The following is a 12,147-nucleotide window of genomic DNA, read 5'->3' on the forward strand; positions in this document are numbered from 1 at the left end:
GCTGGAGATGTAGCTTAGTGGCAGGGCCCTTGCCTAGCATGCAAAAGACCCTGGGTTCAATCCCTAGCACAGAATTGACCCACCTGGAGTAACTCTAAACGTTCTGTTTTGCCTGGCTGTGTGACCTCGATTAATTCCCCAACCTTTGCCTGGGTCACAAGTGTGGTCAGCTAACTCAAAACTCTCTCTACTCCCATATAGTTCATCTCTATCAAGTATGGGTCTGTGAGCCAGGCATGGTGGCACATGCTTGTCATTCCAAGAGGCTGAGGCAGGAGGATTGCCATGAGTTCAAGGCCAGCCTGCACTACATAGCAAGACCCTGTCTCCACAAACAAACAAACAAACAAATAAAGTACATATGGGTCTATGACCTAGGAGAGGACAGCAAGTGTTGAAATCACTCACTCATCCCTCTCCCTCCCTCTTCATGCAGGGCTGGGAAACAGCTGGGGAAATCTGGTCTCCTTAGAGAGAATTCCCCGGAAGAAACTATACACGGCTGGTCAGGTATGTCCACCCATCTGCCTACCTACCCCATTTGTAGACACATTCTCTTGGGTCTTGTTGAGTGGGTATGTGAGCTCTGGGCACCAAAGGGGTCCAGACAGCCTGCCCTAGTTCCTTGAGTGTCCCAAAGGCTGGTCCCGTGCCAAGAGAGGCAACTCTCTGACTTGTACAGAAACCCAGAAAAGCCATACTTACATCTCTGTGAGCTCACGGGCATCAAAGTCACATGGGGGTGTGTGATCAAGAACTGAATCCAAGGCTTGTGCATGCTAGGCAAGTGCTCTACCACTGGACTATATCCCCAGTCCTCTTTTTATCTGACACTAGGGAGCTACCAGGTCTAAGTCCCTAAATTGCTCAGGCTAGGCTCAAAATTTGTGATCTTGCTGCCTCAGACTCCCAGAATGCTGAGATTATAGGTATGCACCACATCCAGCAAACAATTTTGAGAGTTCACCAAATTACCCAAACTAGACTGAAATTTATCATCCTCCCGCCTCAGGTCCCAGAGTAGCTGGCATTACAAGCATGCACCACTACACTGAGCTAGAACTCTTTAATTTGATAAGGACATTTTCGACCAAGTTGTCTGTGGAGCAGGTTGGTCCAAATGCCAATTTTCTATATGAGAAAAGTCACAGGACAGATAAATCAGTTGCCCAAGATTATACAGCTGAAAAGCTTTGGGCCTGTGATTCAAATCCAGATCTGATTCCTGGTCTTCAAAAAGCCACAGATTTAAGCTCACACCCTTATGCATAAACACTAAGGAATGTCCATGCTCACAATTCTCACACTTCTAGCACATGTGCAGCTCTTCCTGTGCGCGCTCTCTCACAGGCTGGCCTATGCTCTCCCACGCCTCAAGCCTGTCAGCCACATTCTCCATGGCTCCCTCCCTCCAGCAGGGACAGGGGAAGCCTGGAGAATACAGTCCCAGGTTGACCTAACCACCCCCTCTTTTCCCCACCAGAGCACACACTCCTCCTGCTACAGCCAGATAACCAGCCCCAGGGACAGCCTGGGGGACAGCAAGGCATTCTGGAGACCGGGGTTTTGGCTCTAGTCTGGGCTGTCCAAGCCCCAGCTTTGTTGCCTGGGTCTAGCACTGTAGGAAGTCAGGAGCTTTCCTTGCAGGTAGCCCTTGCCCCTCCAGCCAACCTAGACTCATGGCATCCCTCCTTATTCCAAGGACTTTCTTAGGCCCAGAGCTTCCTTTCCCTAGAGTCTACCAGTAGGCAAAAGGCTGTGTTCCAGGCACCAACTGCCCCCAGGCAGCTGCGGACTTAGTGGCGGTTCTCACAGCTCTGCCTGGGTTGCAGCCACTTGGTGGGCTCAGCAAATCTGGAGATATTTGCATACCCAGATGGCCAACCCTAGAATTTCAAAGAATTCCCCATGAAGAGGCAGCTGGCTTCCGGGTGGTGGCCCTGGAGGCTCACAGCTGTTGGGCTGAGGAGGACTTGGGAGCCTGGAGGCCCCAAACACAAGACAGATTAAAATGGTCAAGAAAATAAAAATTTCCAGGCATTATCACCAGCTCCTGACTCTGCTGCCTCCATAGTCAGGGTCTGGAGCAGGGATGGTGAACCCTTTAAAGACTGAGTGCCCAAACTGCAATCCAAAATCCACTCACTTATCGCAAAGTCCCAACACTGCCATTAAACTTGATTACTGACGTTTTAGTTTAGAAAAAACAACTGTTATCTGATGCTCGGCTGCTGGGGTGACTTGGCTCGCATGCTGACAGAGGGCTCTGCATGCCTGCTGCAGCATGTACGCCACAGGTTCACCACCGCTATCTAGAGGAACCGTATCACAGTTGTCCAGAATGGGTGAACGTGCAAGTGAGACTGGGTTGCTGGATGGAGGCACAGACACTATTTTGACACCCCCTACCCTATGCCAGGGATCCAACTCAGGACCTTGTGTTGTGAGGTAGGCACAGCACCACTGAGCTAAATCTTCCGCCCTGGACTGCCTATTTTGGGGAAAAGGCAACAGTGATCAATCACCAGAAATACAAATGCCCCCATTCACATGAAGTAATGGACAGATCTCTGCTTCCATGTAATGTGCAGGCAGGTAAGTAAAGGCCCTGGCCTGGGTCCTCAGGGATATAGCTGTTAGTGCTGGGGAGAGAGGGACGCTAACACCTCAATACTTCTGGTACGGGTTGGCCTTGACTAAGTCACTAACCTGTTCCCTCACTGTAAGGCTGACATCTGGGTGGATCTAGGCACTGGACCATTTGTATCCTAACACACTGAACAAAAGCCAAGCCCAAAAGAAGTCTTCCCAAGCCAACAAAACAGCCCCTCACAGGTTGTTCCTGCAGATTCACTGACCAGGAACCTCAGCTGTTAAAGTTGTAGGTCATCACTGCCCTCTGCTGGCCACTCAGGCACTAACATCCATGTAGACAACAAGGCTATCCTGTTACCCCCTACAAGGGCAAACACCTTAGTCATCTCCACCTGTAGGCACTAAAAAGTAACCCCATTCATCTATTTGTCAGGGCTGATTGTGTTAAGGACCCAATATGTCAGGGCAATTCTGTCCCCTACCCCTAACATAGACCTGAAACTTCAGAATTGGCCTTTCTCTGCAGCTTAGAGGTTGAACTCACCTGTACAGAATTGTTTCTGGCCCACAGGTTTTTGTTTTGGTTTGTTTTGTTTGTACCAGGGATGGAATTCCAGACCTTGTGCTTGTAAGGCTGGTGGCAGCACCACTGAGCTAAATCCCCAGCCGCTGCATAGCTTTTTAAAATAAACCAGCTAAGGGCCGGGGATTTAGCTCAGCGGTTCCGTGGCCTGCCTTGCAAGCACAAGGACCCGAGTTCAATCCCCGGTACCAAAAAACACCAGCTCAAAAAATATCAGCTTCTCTTATACCCTCACCTTGTTTTCCCCAAAGGTGGGTAGTGCTGAAATGACCTGAAGCTACCCTTCCCAAAAGCTCACTGGATGGTCTAGGAAACTCAATTTCATGATTTCTTTTGTAACCATGCAGTTGGATTAGAGGCCCCAAGTGTCTTCTTAAACAAGGCCGGCTCCCCTCAGCTATGTGCACATCCTGCACATAGACACACCTTCAAATGGCAGCCACAATGGCGTGCTCAGGGGAAGAAACTACCCACGAACCAAACCAGTATTGACTCCCGATTAGCGGAAAGCCTGGGACACCCATGCTGCCAGATAGGAAGCCTAGCTTTTCTCTATTTCAAGTGTGAACCACTTGTCTCATCTCTGAGATAGTGTTGGCTCAGGAGCCCAACTCTCAGACTGTATTTGTGGGCTGCCTACAAAACAAACTTCTACAGCTACCTTGTTTTTTTCCGATACTGGGGATTGAACTCAGGACCTTGCGCTTGCGAGGCAGGCACAGTGCCACTGAGCTAAATCCCAGCCCCAGCTACCTTTTCTCTGGAAAACAAACCCGAGAAAGCTGGCAACTTGGGAAGGAGGTTGTCTTGAGGCTAGCAAAATGAGACTTCCTATTCATTCTTTTTTGTTTTTTGTTTTGTTTTTTTCAGACAGGGTCTCACGTGTAGTTGAGACTGACCTGGAACTATGCAGCTCAGGCTGGTCTCGAACTCACAGCAATCCTCCTGCCTCAGCCTCCCCTGTGCTGGGATTACAGGCGTGTGCCACCACGCCCGGCCACCTTTTATTTTTATTTTTTTTGTACCAGGGACCCCTGCACTTGCAAGGCAGGCAGCTGAACCAGTGCGCTAAATCCCCAGCCCCTCCTTCTTGTTCTCGATGCCCAAAATTTAGAGAAAGGGGTGATTGATACCTTTTAGGATTCAAATTTTCTAAGTACTTAGCACAAAGTTCAAAATGGAGAATCTTAAACTGGGTGTGGTGGTGCACGCCTGTAATCCCAGCACTGGGGAGGCTGAGGCAGGAGGATCGCTGTGAGTTCGAGCAGCCTGGGCTACATAGTGAGTTCCAGGTCTGTCTCTACATAGTGAGACCCTGTTTCAAAAAACCAAAACCAAAACCAAACCCAAAACAAACAAATAAAAACTTCACTTGACAAGGCTCACGATTGCATTCCATGAGAACAATCCTTCAAATAGGTCATTTGTTAAAAACAATAAACAGTAACTGTTTAACACTGTAACTGGCCAGATCAGAATCAACAAGAAGCTAAAAAACAAACCCAAAACAAACAAAAATAACCAAAATGGAGAATCTTAGCCAGGCATGGTGGTAGGCACCTGACCACCCAAACACTCTGGGAGGCTGAGGGAGGAGGATCACAAGTTCAAACCCAGCCTAGGCAACTTAGTAAGACTCCTTCCAAAAAATAAAAAGGCTGGGTATGTAGCTCAATGAGAAGGCCCGAGGTTCAAGCCCTAGTACTGAAAAAAACAATTTACACACATGGTCAAAAAAGAATCTTGAGAACCAGTGGCTCTGGGCAGAGAGTAGTGCACTGGGAAAATGAACTATCACTCCCTAACTTCCTCACAAGTTTAAAAGGGAACAAGTATATTCACCAAATGTTCTGTTGTTGCTCTTCCCTGAACAAGAGACCCAGCTGAACATTTAGTGGCGCCTCTTGCTTTTCCACAAGTGAACAATCATTTGCTTTCATAGGACAATGCAGGGCACTCAGACACCCCAGCCCTGGAAAAGATCTACAAATACCACCTAAGAGGTTAAAATGAAGACCACTATTAAACTGCTGTCTCAGCCCTAAAGTCTTAATATAGTTATTTGCTAAGGGGCAGATTACACTGTGCGACTGACAAGATAAAGCTCCACAAATAATTCAAAGATGGAAAGTGATCACTTGGCATAAAAAAGTTTGGCTTTGCTGCAACAAGCCCAGGAGCAGTCACTAAGAAAGAACAAAGTTGACCGGTGATTTTGTTACACAATCCATCACTTAAGGTCAAAAGCCTTAAATCCAAATTTAAGGTTTCCAATCTATATGGACTAAGGTTAAATATGGCAACATTAAGTAACTGTTTCATGAATATTAACCCTGACAATGTGATCTCCTAGCTCATTTTTCCTATTCCTTTTGGATTTTGCCTTTTTGAGACAGGGTCTCCAAATGTAGTGCAGGCTGGCCTTGAACTTGAAGCAATTCTGCCTCAGTCTCTCTCCTGAGTGCTGGGATTACAGGTGTGTGCTACCATGCCTGGCTACTTTTTCTATTTCTAAACCCATCCTAAGAATCCAGGAATTGATATGGAAATAGTTCAGAAGGGCCTGAAAGTTCCATAACACCAACCTTGGCTAAGTAGTTATACTGCTAGGGAAAAGCTTTTGTTTTTGAGACAAGGTTGTCCTAAGGAGTCCAAACTGGCCTTGAACTCCTTAAATATCTGGCAATCTTTCTGCCTCAGGCTCCCAAATGCTAGCATTACAAGCAAGTGTGCAGTCACACCCAACTAGGTAAAGGCTTTTAAAGAAAGGTTTCTGTGGTGGGGTATAAAAATTTAGAGAAAGCTAGTTTTCATCTAAGTACTTACACAACACAAGAGAAAATGAAGAACCAGGACCCAAGAATACCCAAAGGAAGTCTATTTCACACATCATATGAAATAAAGTGTTTCATAAAGGGAAAAGGAGGAATTACAAGGAGATGATGGGTCCTTAACCCTGATGACAATTTGCTATAGAGGTAATACTTACTCCTGATTTGAATGGAGGATGTGTTCATAATTCAGAAGACACAGGAACAGAATAAAGTTCTCCTGTTAAAACTACCAGGGCTAGGGATTTAGCTCAGTGGCACCAAGCCTGCCTTGCAAGTGCAAGGTCCAGAGTTTGATCCCCAGTACAAAACAAAAACTACCATTGGAGCCAGGCTTGGTGGTGCATGCCTGTAATCCCAGCACTTGGGAAGCTGAGGCAGAGGATAGGAGGATTGCTGAGATTTCTGGGCCAGCCTGGACTGTAAAGTGAGACCCTGTCTCAAAACAAATAAATAAATAATCACAAAAATCTTTACAACTGGATGTTAAGGGGTGCTATACAGCACATTAAGACAAAACCAGATTTTCACCTAATTTGCAGACAAGGTACAGTTAATAGGCAAATTCTAAATGTAACTTTTTTTTTGGTACTGGGGATCAAACTCAGGACCTTCCGTTTGTGAAGCAGATGGCAGAACCACTGAGCTAAATCCCTGGCCCTCTAACTGTAACTTAGAAATAACCATTGCTTTTAATAAGCTTCCTAAGACTCAAAGTAACTTGTTGAGGCAAAGAGGAATGCTTCAGAAAGTGGAATACGGGCCAGGGATTTAGCTTCGTGGTGCCCTGCCTGCTTTGCAAGTACAAGGTCCTGAGTTTGATTCCTGGTACCATAAAAAAACAACAACAAAACAGAAAAGTGGAATACTGTGTAGCAGCTAAAAGTGGAAAAGGAATGTTTTTACTCACTAGGTTAGGAGAAAATCCCTTTCTCACCATGCATTTTTCTTCTCTCTAGACCTTCCTGCCCTTCCTCACCTGTACATCCCTTCCAAATCTTTTTTTTCCCTTCCAAATCTTTGTTCTAGTTTAAATGTAGAAACTGGCAAGACAATGCTTCCCTTGACTATTGGCCAATAAGAGAGCATGCATCTGAAATGAACTGGTTTTACCAAAGAGACAGCTACAGTTATACCTTGAAAAAGCACTATTTAGCAAACAAAAGGAAATCCATACACTCTGACTTTCCCTTATAACCACTACCTTAGCAAGATACTCAAGGGTGCTACAAAATAGCTCAGACATATGACAAAGCCTGAAATTCCAAAACCAAGCAATGTGATCCTTGGTGTAACTTGAGGGGAAAGAGTGACTTCCGAGTCTTCCTTCTGGGCAAGGCACATGCACACAACTGGACCAAACGTGCTTCCGTCTTTAATTGGCAAGCCAAACTGAATTCAAGGACCTAATTATTATTTGTGATCATCTAAACCTTTCATTTGGCACCTACAAACCAGGATGATTATTTTTATGTAAGAAAAAACAAAGCAACAACAAAAAACTTTGTGAGTACTCCACTCCTATGAGCCACACATGGTGTCACATGCTGTAATGCCAATACTCTGGGAGGCTGAGGCAGGAAGATCACAGGTTTGAGCCTAACCTGGGCAATTTAGTAAAACACTGGCTTAAAATTTAAAAAATAGCATGGTATTACCTAGTAAGTGATAGTAAAACTGGCTTGTAATGCAAATAGTGGGCTGGGGGTGTAGCTCACTGCTAGAACATTTGCTGCCATGCACAAGGCCCTAGGTTCAGCCTCTTAGGACCCTGTGTGTGTGTGTGTGTATCAAAGATAGCAGTGGTGGCTCCTGTCCATAACCCCAGCTACTTGGGAGGCTGATGTAAGAACATTTTGAGCTCGAGCAGCCAGAGTAGTGACACATGCCTATAATCCTAGCACTGGGGAGGCTGAGGTAGGATTTGCCAGTCTGGACTATATGGCAAGACCCTATCTCAAAAAAAAAAAAAAGTAGTTTAGTTCAGTGGCATTGCACCCACCTCGTAAGCACAAGGTTCTTAGTTTGATCCCTGTACAAAAAAAAAGAGAAAAAAAAAAAGTATTTCTAGCTCAAGGCCAACCTGAGCAACACAAAGAGAATCCATCTCAAAAGCAAATAAAGAGTTTCTACCTGCCCATGATACTGTAAATATAGGGTGATTTTAGGGTAGAGTATCATCTTAATTCCATTCCCTACAACTGTTTGTTGACTGATTACTACAGTCATTACATTTAATTTTGTGTGAATAGGCTTTTTGATTTTAAGAACTTTGTCTAGCAGATCTTGCTCTGTAGTCCAGGTGGCCTTGAACTCACTATATACCCCAGGCTGGCCTCTAACTTCTTGTGGTGATCCTCCTGCCTCAGCCTCCCAAGTGCTGGGCATGTGCCACCAAGCCCAGTTACTATCCACAACTGGTTTTTTTTTTTTTGGTACCGGGGATTTAAGTTGGAACCTTGTGCTTGTGATGGATCAGTGGCACCACTGAGTTAAATCCTCCCCCCAACAACTGTTAACAGTTAAACCTTCCCTACAAGGTCAAGGATGCTAATAAGCATTCTCAAAATGCTTACAAGCAGCCAGTAGCTAGAGAATGCACAAGTGTAAGAAGCGTTTGGGTTATATCATAGGTAGAGTGAGATGGAAGAACAGTAACATTAAGAGATGAGACCAGGTGGACCAGTTTAACTCCAAAAGCAATGGACATTTATTCCTCAGTTTTTGTGCAAGAGTGTAAAGATGCATTTTAAAGAACCTCATGGCTAGAAAGCATCAGCCATGGCCTTCAGGCTGGCCTGGTTTACAATTAGGAAAAGAGGAAAAAGGTAACTTGCCTAGTTCACATGAATGTTTCTGGCAAATACAGTTGTTTACAAGTTTCAAACTACATTTTACTAGAGTCAAGGGAAGACTTCAAAAAGCCACATACAATACAATTTAAAACTGGATGAACATCCTTGCAAATGTTAGTGCAAAGTAATTATGTAGACTCTCCAATACAAGATTGTGCTCATGTTTCCCAGGTCTGGTCAAAGTTACTCTTTTATAATTACAATCATGGTGGCTTAACTTACCAAATAGCAATGCCTTTATGTTTTTATGTCTTATGCGCCAAGGGAATGTGACAAGATTTTGGTGAAATGCAGCTTAGCTTCATTAATAAAGGAATTTTTTTAGTTTAACAGTCATGTTCCCAGAATGCTGCACATATAGGTTTTATGAAAATGTTTTCAAGCTTGTCTCTATCTTGGTTCAATAAAATTACTCTCAAGATTTGTTTTTACTATGTAAACTGGAATTGTTTCATGATTTTGAAATGCAACCAGTATAAATGAAAACATTTCAGGTGTGGTGGTAATATCCACCACTAATCTCAGCTAGACAAAGTTCTTAAAATCAAAAAGCCTATTCACACAAAATTAAATGTAATGACTGTAGTAATCAGTTTATTACACAGATTAATCATTCTTGAACGTACAAGCTCCAGAGGAGCAATTGGGTCTTTAAATATACACAAGTATTTCCATCAAATTATTTTCACCCTCACATCCAAATAGACCTAAGCAGTTAAAAACATAAGAAAAATAAGAGCTATTAGCTATGTATTAACTGAGAAACCACATATAAACCAAAGAATATGGAGAGAAAGGGGCTGAAAGGAAAAAAATTGAAGGGGCAGAGATGTAAAAGAGTTGGGAACAAAGCCCATCACACTTTATGTACTAATAGCTCCAATCCATTTAAATGTTGACCAGTTAAACTTAGACCTTAAAATACAGGATGTGGGTAGAGTTTAATCTACTTGGTCATAACTTTCACCTAAGTTATAGATCCTTCAGAATAGAATGAATATAGAAACAGTTTCATGTTCACCTTGTTTTTCGTTACTGTTTTGAGTTTAAATGGATTCCACTTAAAAACATCTCCTATAGGTCAGTGGAGCTTTTCCCCACCCAAGCACACACATGTACCCACCACCCCTCACACCGTGCTGTTATCCAAATTTAAGTCAGTAAGGAAAGCTTTTTAGTCTCACACCTAGGTTACGCCTGCAGAACTGGCTTGTCACACACATACTTCTCTGCTAGGAGGCAATGTTGGTACAGAAGTACAGTATTTCTAGTTTGTTGCTTCCAAATATGTACAACACGCAGCACTGCTGTATCAGGTAAACATGTGCACAGGGGAAGATGAGACGTGGGCTCATAGAAAGCAGTCAAATGGAAATCAAAAGGACTTTCTCTTTCAGAGTTCCCCTATCTTTATTTGTAGAGGTTATCCAATAATTTCTTTAATTACATCGCATACTTCTGAGTCCATTCCCGAGCTATTCTGTTGTACCTGTACACACAAAGAGAAGCTTGGCTTAACACAGGTGATGAGTCAGTCAGTCAGCAAGCAACAGATTTTACTACCTCACCTAGTAACCTGAGGGGAAACTCTAGGACATTGAATCAAATGTCCCAGAAATAATTTCTTCTTTTTTCTTCCCTTTTTTGGTTTTTTACTTTTTTTTTGGGGGGGGTACCAGGAATCAAACTCAGGACCGCACACCTGAGAGACAGGTGCAAAGCCACTAAGTTAAATCCCTCGGCCTTTTTTTATTTTTTTGGTTTTTTGAGACAGGGTCTCACTATGTAGCTCATGCTGGCCTTGAACACCTGGTTTAGCCTCCTTGAGTGCTGGGATTACAGGCATGTGCCACCAGACCTGGGTCCTAGAAGTCACTTCTAACTCAATTATAGTAAGAAAGAGCTGTAAAATGCAAAACAGTTTCCTATAAACACAATTTATAGAGGACTGTGATTAAATCTTAGCATTTCCTGGTATATACTTGATTAATCTTTCTTTTCTTTGTTTTTTTCAAGACAGGCTCTTGCTTTGTAATTCAGGCTGGCGTTGAAATCACTATATAGCCGAAGCTGGTCTCAAACTCATGACAATTCTCCTACCTCAGCTTCCCAAGTGCTGGGATTACCACACCCAGATTGATTATTTCTAAAAAAAAAAATCCTTAAATTCTCTTTGAAAAAAGTTTATTAATACTGGGCATAGTGGTACGCACCTGTAATCCCAGCACCCAGAAGGATGAGGCACAAGGATTGCCACAAGTCTGAGACCAGCCTGAACTACATAGCAAGATCCTGTCTTACCAAAAAAAAAAAAAAAAAAAAAAGTTTATTAGTACATGTTCCCTGTATATAATGATTAATTCACCGTGGAGTTAGTACATGTACATACCTATCTTACTGTTTTTTTCTTAACCTTCCCCATGCCCTCCTCTTCCTCTCATCGCTAGTTTTCCTTCTCAATTGCAAAGGCTCTATATTTCCCTATTTTGTATTATCTTTTTTTTTTTTGTACTGGAGATTGAACTTGGGTCCTTACACTTGCGAGGCAGGTGGCGGAACCATTCAGCTAAATCCCTAGCCCTGTTTTTTTTGTTTTTTGTTTTTTGTTTTTTGTTTTTTTTCTTCAGACAGAGTCTTGCTGTGCAGTTTAGGCTTGTCCTGAACTCACTAGGTAGCCCAGGCTGGCCTTGAACTCCCATGATCCTCCTGCCTCTGCCTCCTGAGTGCTGGGACTACAGGTGTACACCATCATAGCCAGCTTATTTGCAGTTTTTGAAACTTTTTTTTTTTTGGTACCGGGGATCAAACTCAGGACCTTGCAGTTGTGAGGCAGGCACAGTGCCACTGAGCTAAATCCCTGGCTCTGCAGTTTTTGAAAGTATATAATAGTGATTAAACCAACAGAATACTTTCCTTTGTATCAATAAGACAACAGGTTTTGGAAAACAACTGGTTTTGGAAGAAATCTCTCAATCTATTTGACAAAATGAATGGGTTTACTGCTCTACAAGGACACTGTAGTAAGCTAAACAGAGCAAAAAAGTTATATATTTCTTCTATTTAAAAAAGGCATGCAGGGGGCCAGGGATTTAGCTCAGTGGCACCAGCATGTAGGGCCAAGCATGGGGGCATGTGTCTATAGCACCAGCTATTCAAGAGACTGAGGCAGGAGTATCACCTGAGTCCAGGAGTTTGAGACCAGCCTGAGTAATACCACAAGTCGTGTTTACAAAAAAATAAAACAAACAAAAACAAAAAAATCACAAAACAAAACAACAAGACA

The 12,147-nt window shown here is 43.5% G+C and overlaps 1 protein-coding gene across 1 annotated transcript in view; it reads right to left on the minus strand.

Annotated features, from left to right (window-relative positions):
• Window positions 1-9,814: 9,814 nt before the first annotated feature.
• Ube2d2 (ubiquitin conjugating enzyme E2 D2) overlaps window positions 9,815-12,147 on the minus strand; it is a 65,359-nt gene continuing 63,026 nt past the window's right edge. The window contains exon 9 of the mRNA XM_010613911.1: window positions 9,815-10,353. Within this exon, the coding sequence (XP_010612213.1) occupies window positions 10,308-10,353 (46 nt within the window). The 3' untranslated portion in view covers window positions 9,815-10,307. The remainder of the gene's footprint in view (window positions 10,354-12,147) is intronic.

The sequence above is a fragment of the Fukomys damarensis genome, unplaced genomic scaffold, assembly GCF_012274545.1.
Source record: "Fukomys damarensis isolate Sample0158 unplaced genomic scaffold, DMR_v1.0_HiC HiC_scaffold_3, whole genome shotgun sequence".
Classification (NCBI taxonomy): domain Eukaryota; kingdom Metazoa; phylum Chordata; class Mammalia; order Rodentia; family Bathyergidae; genus Fukomys; species Fukomys damarensis.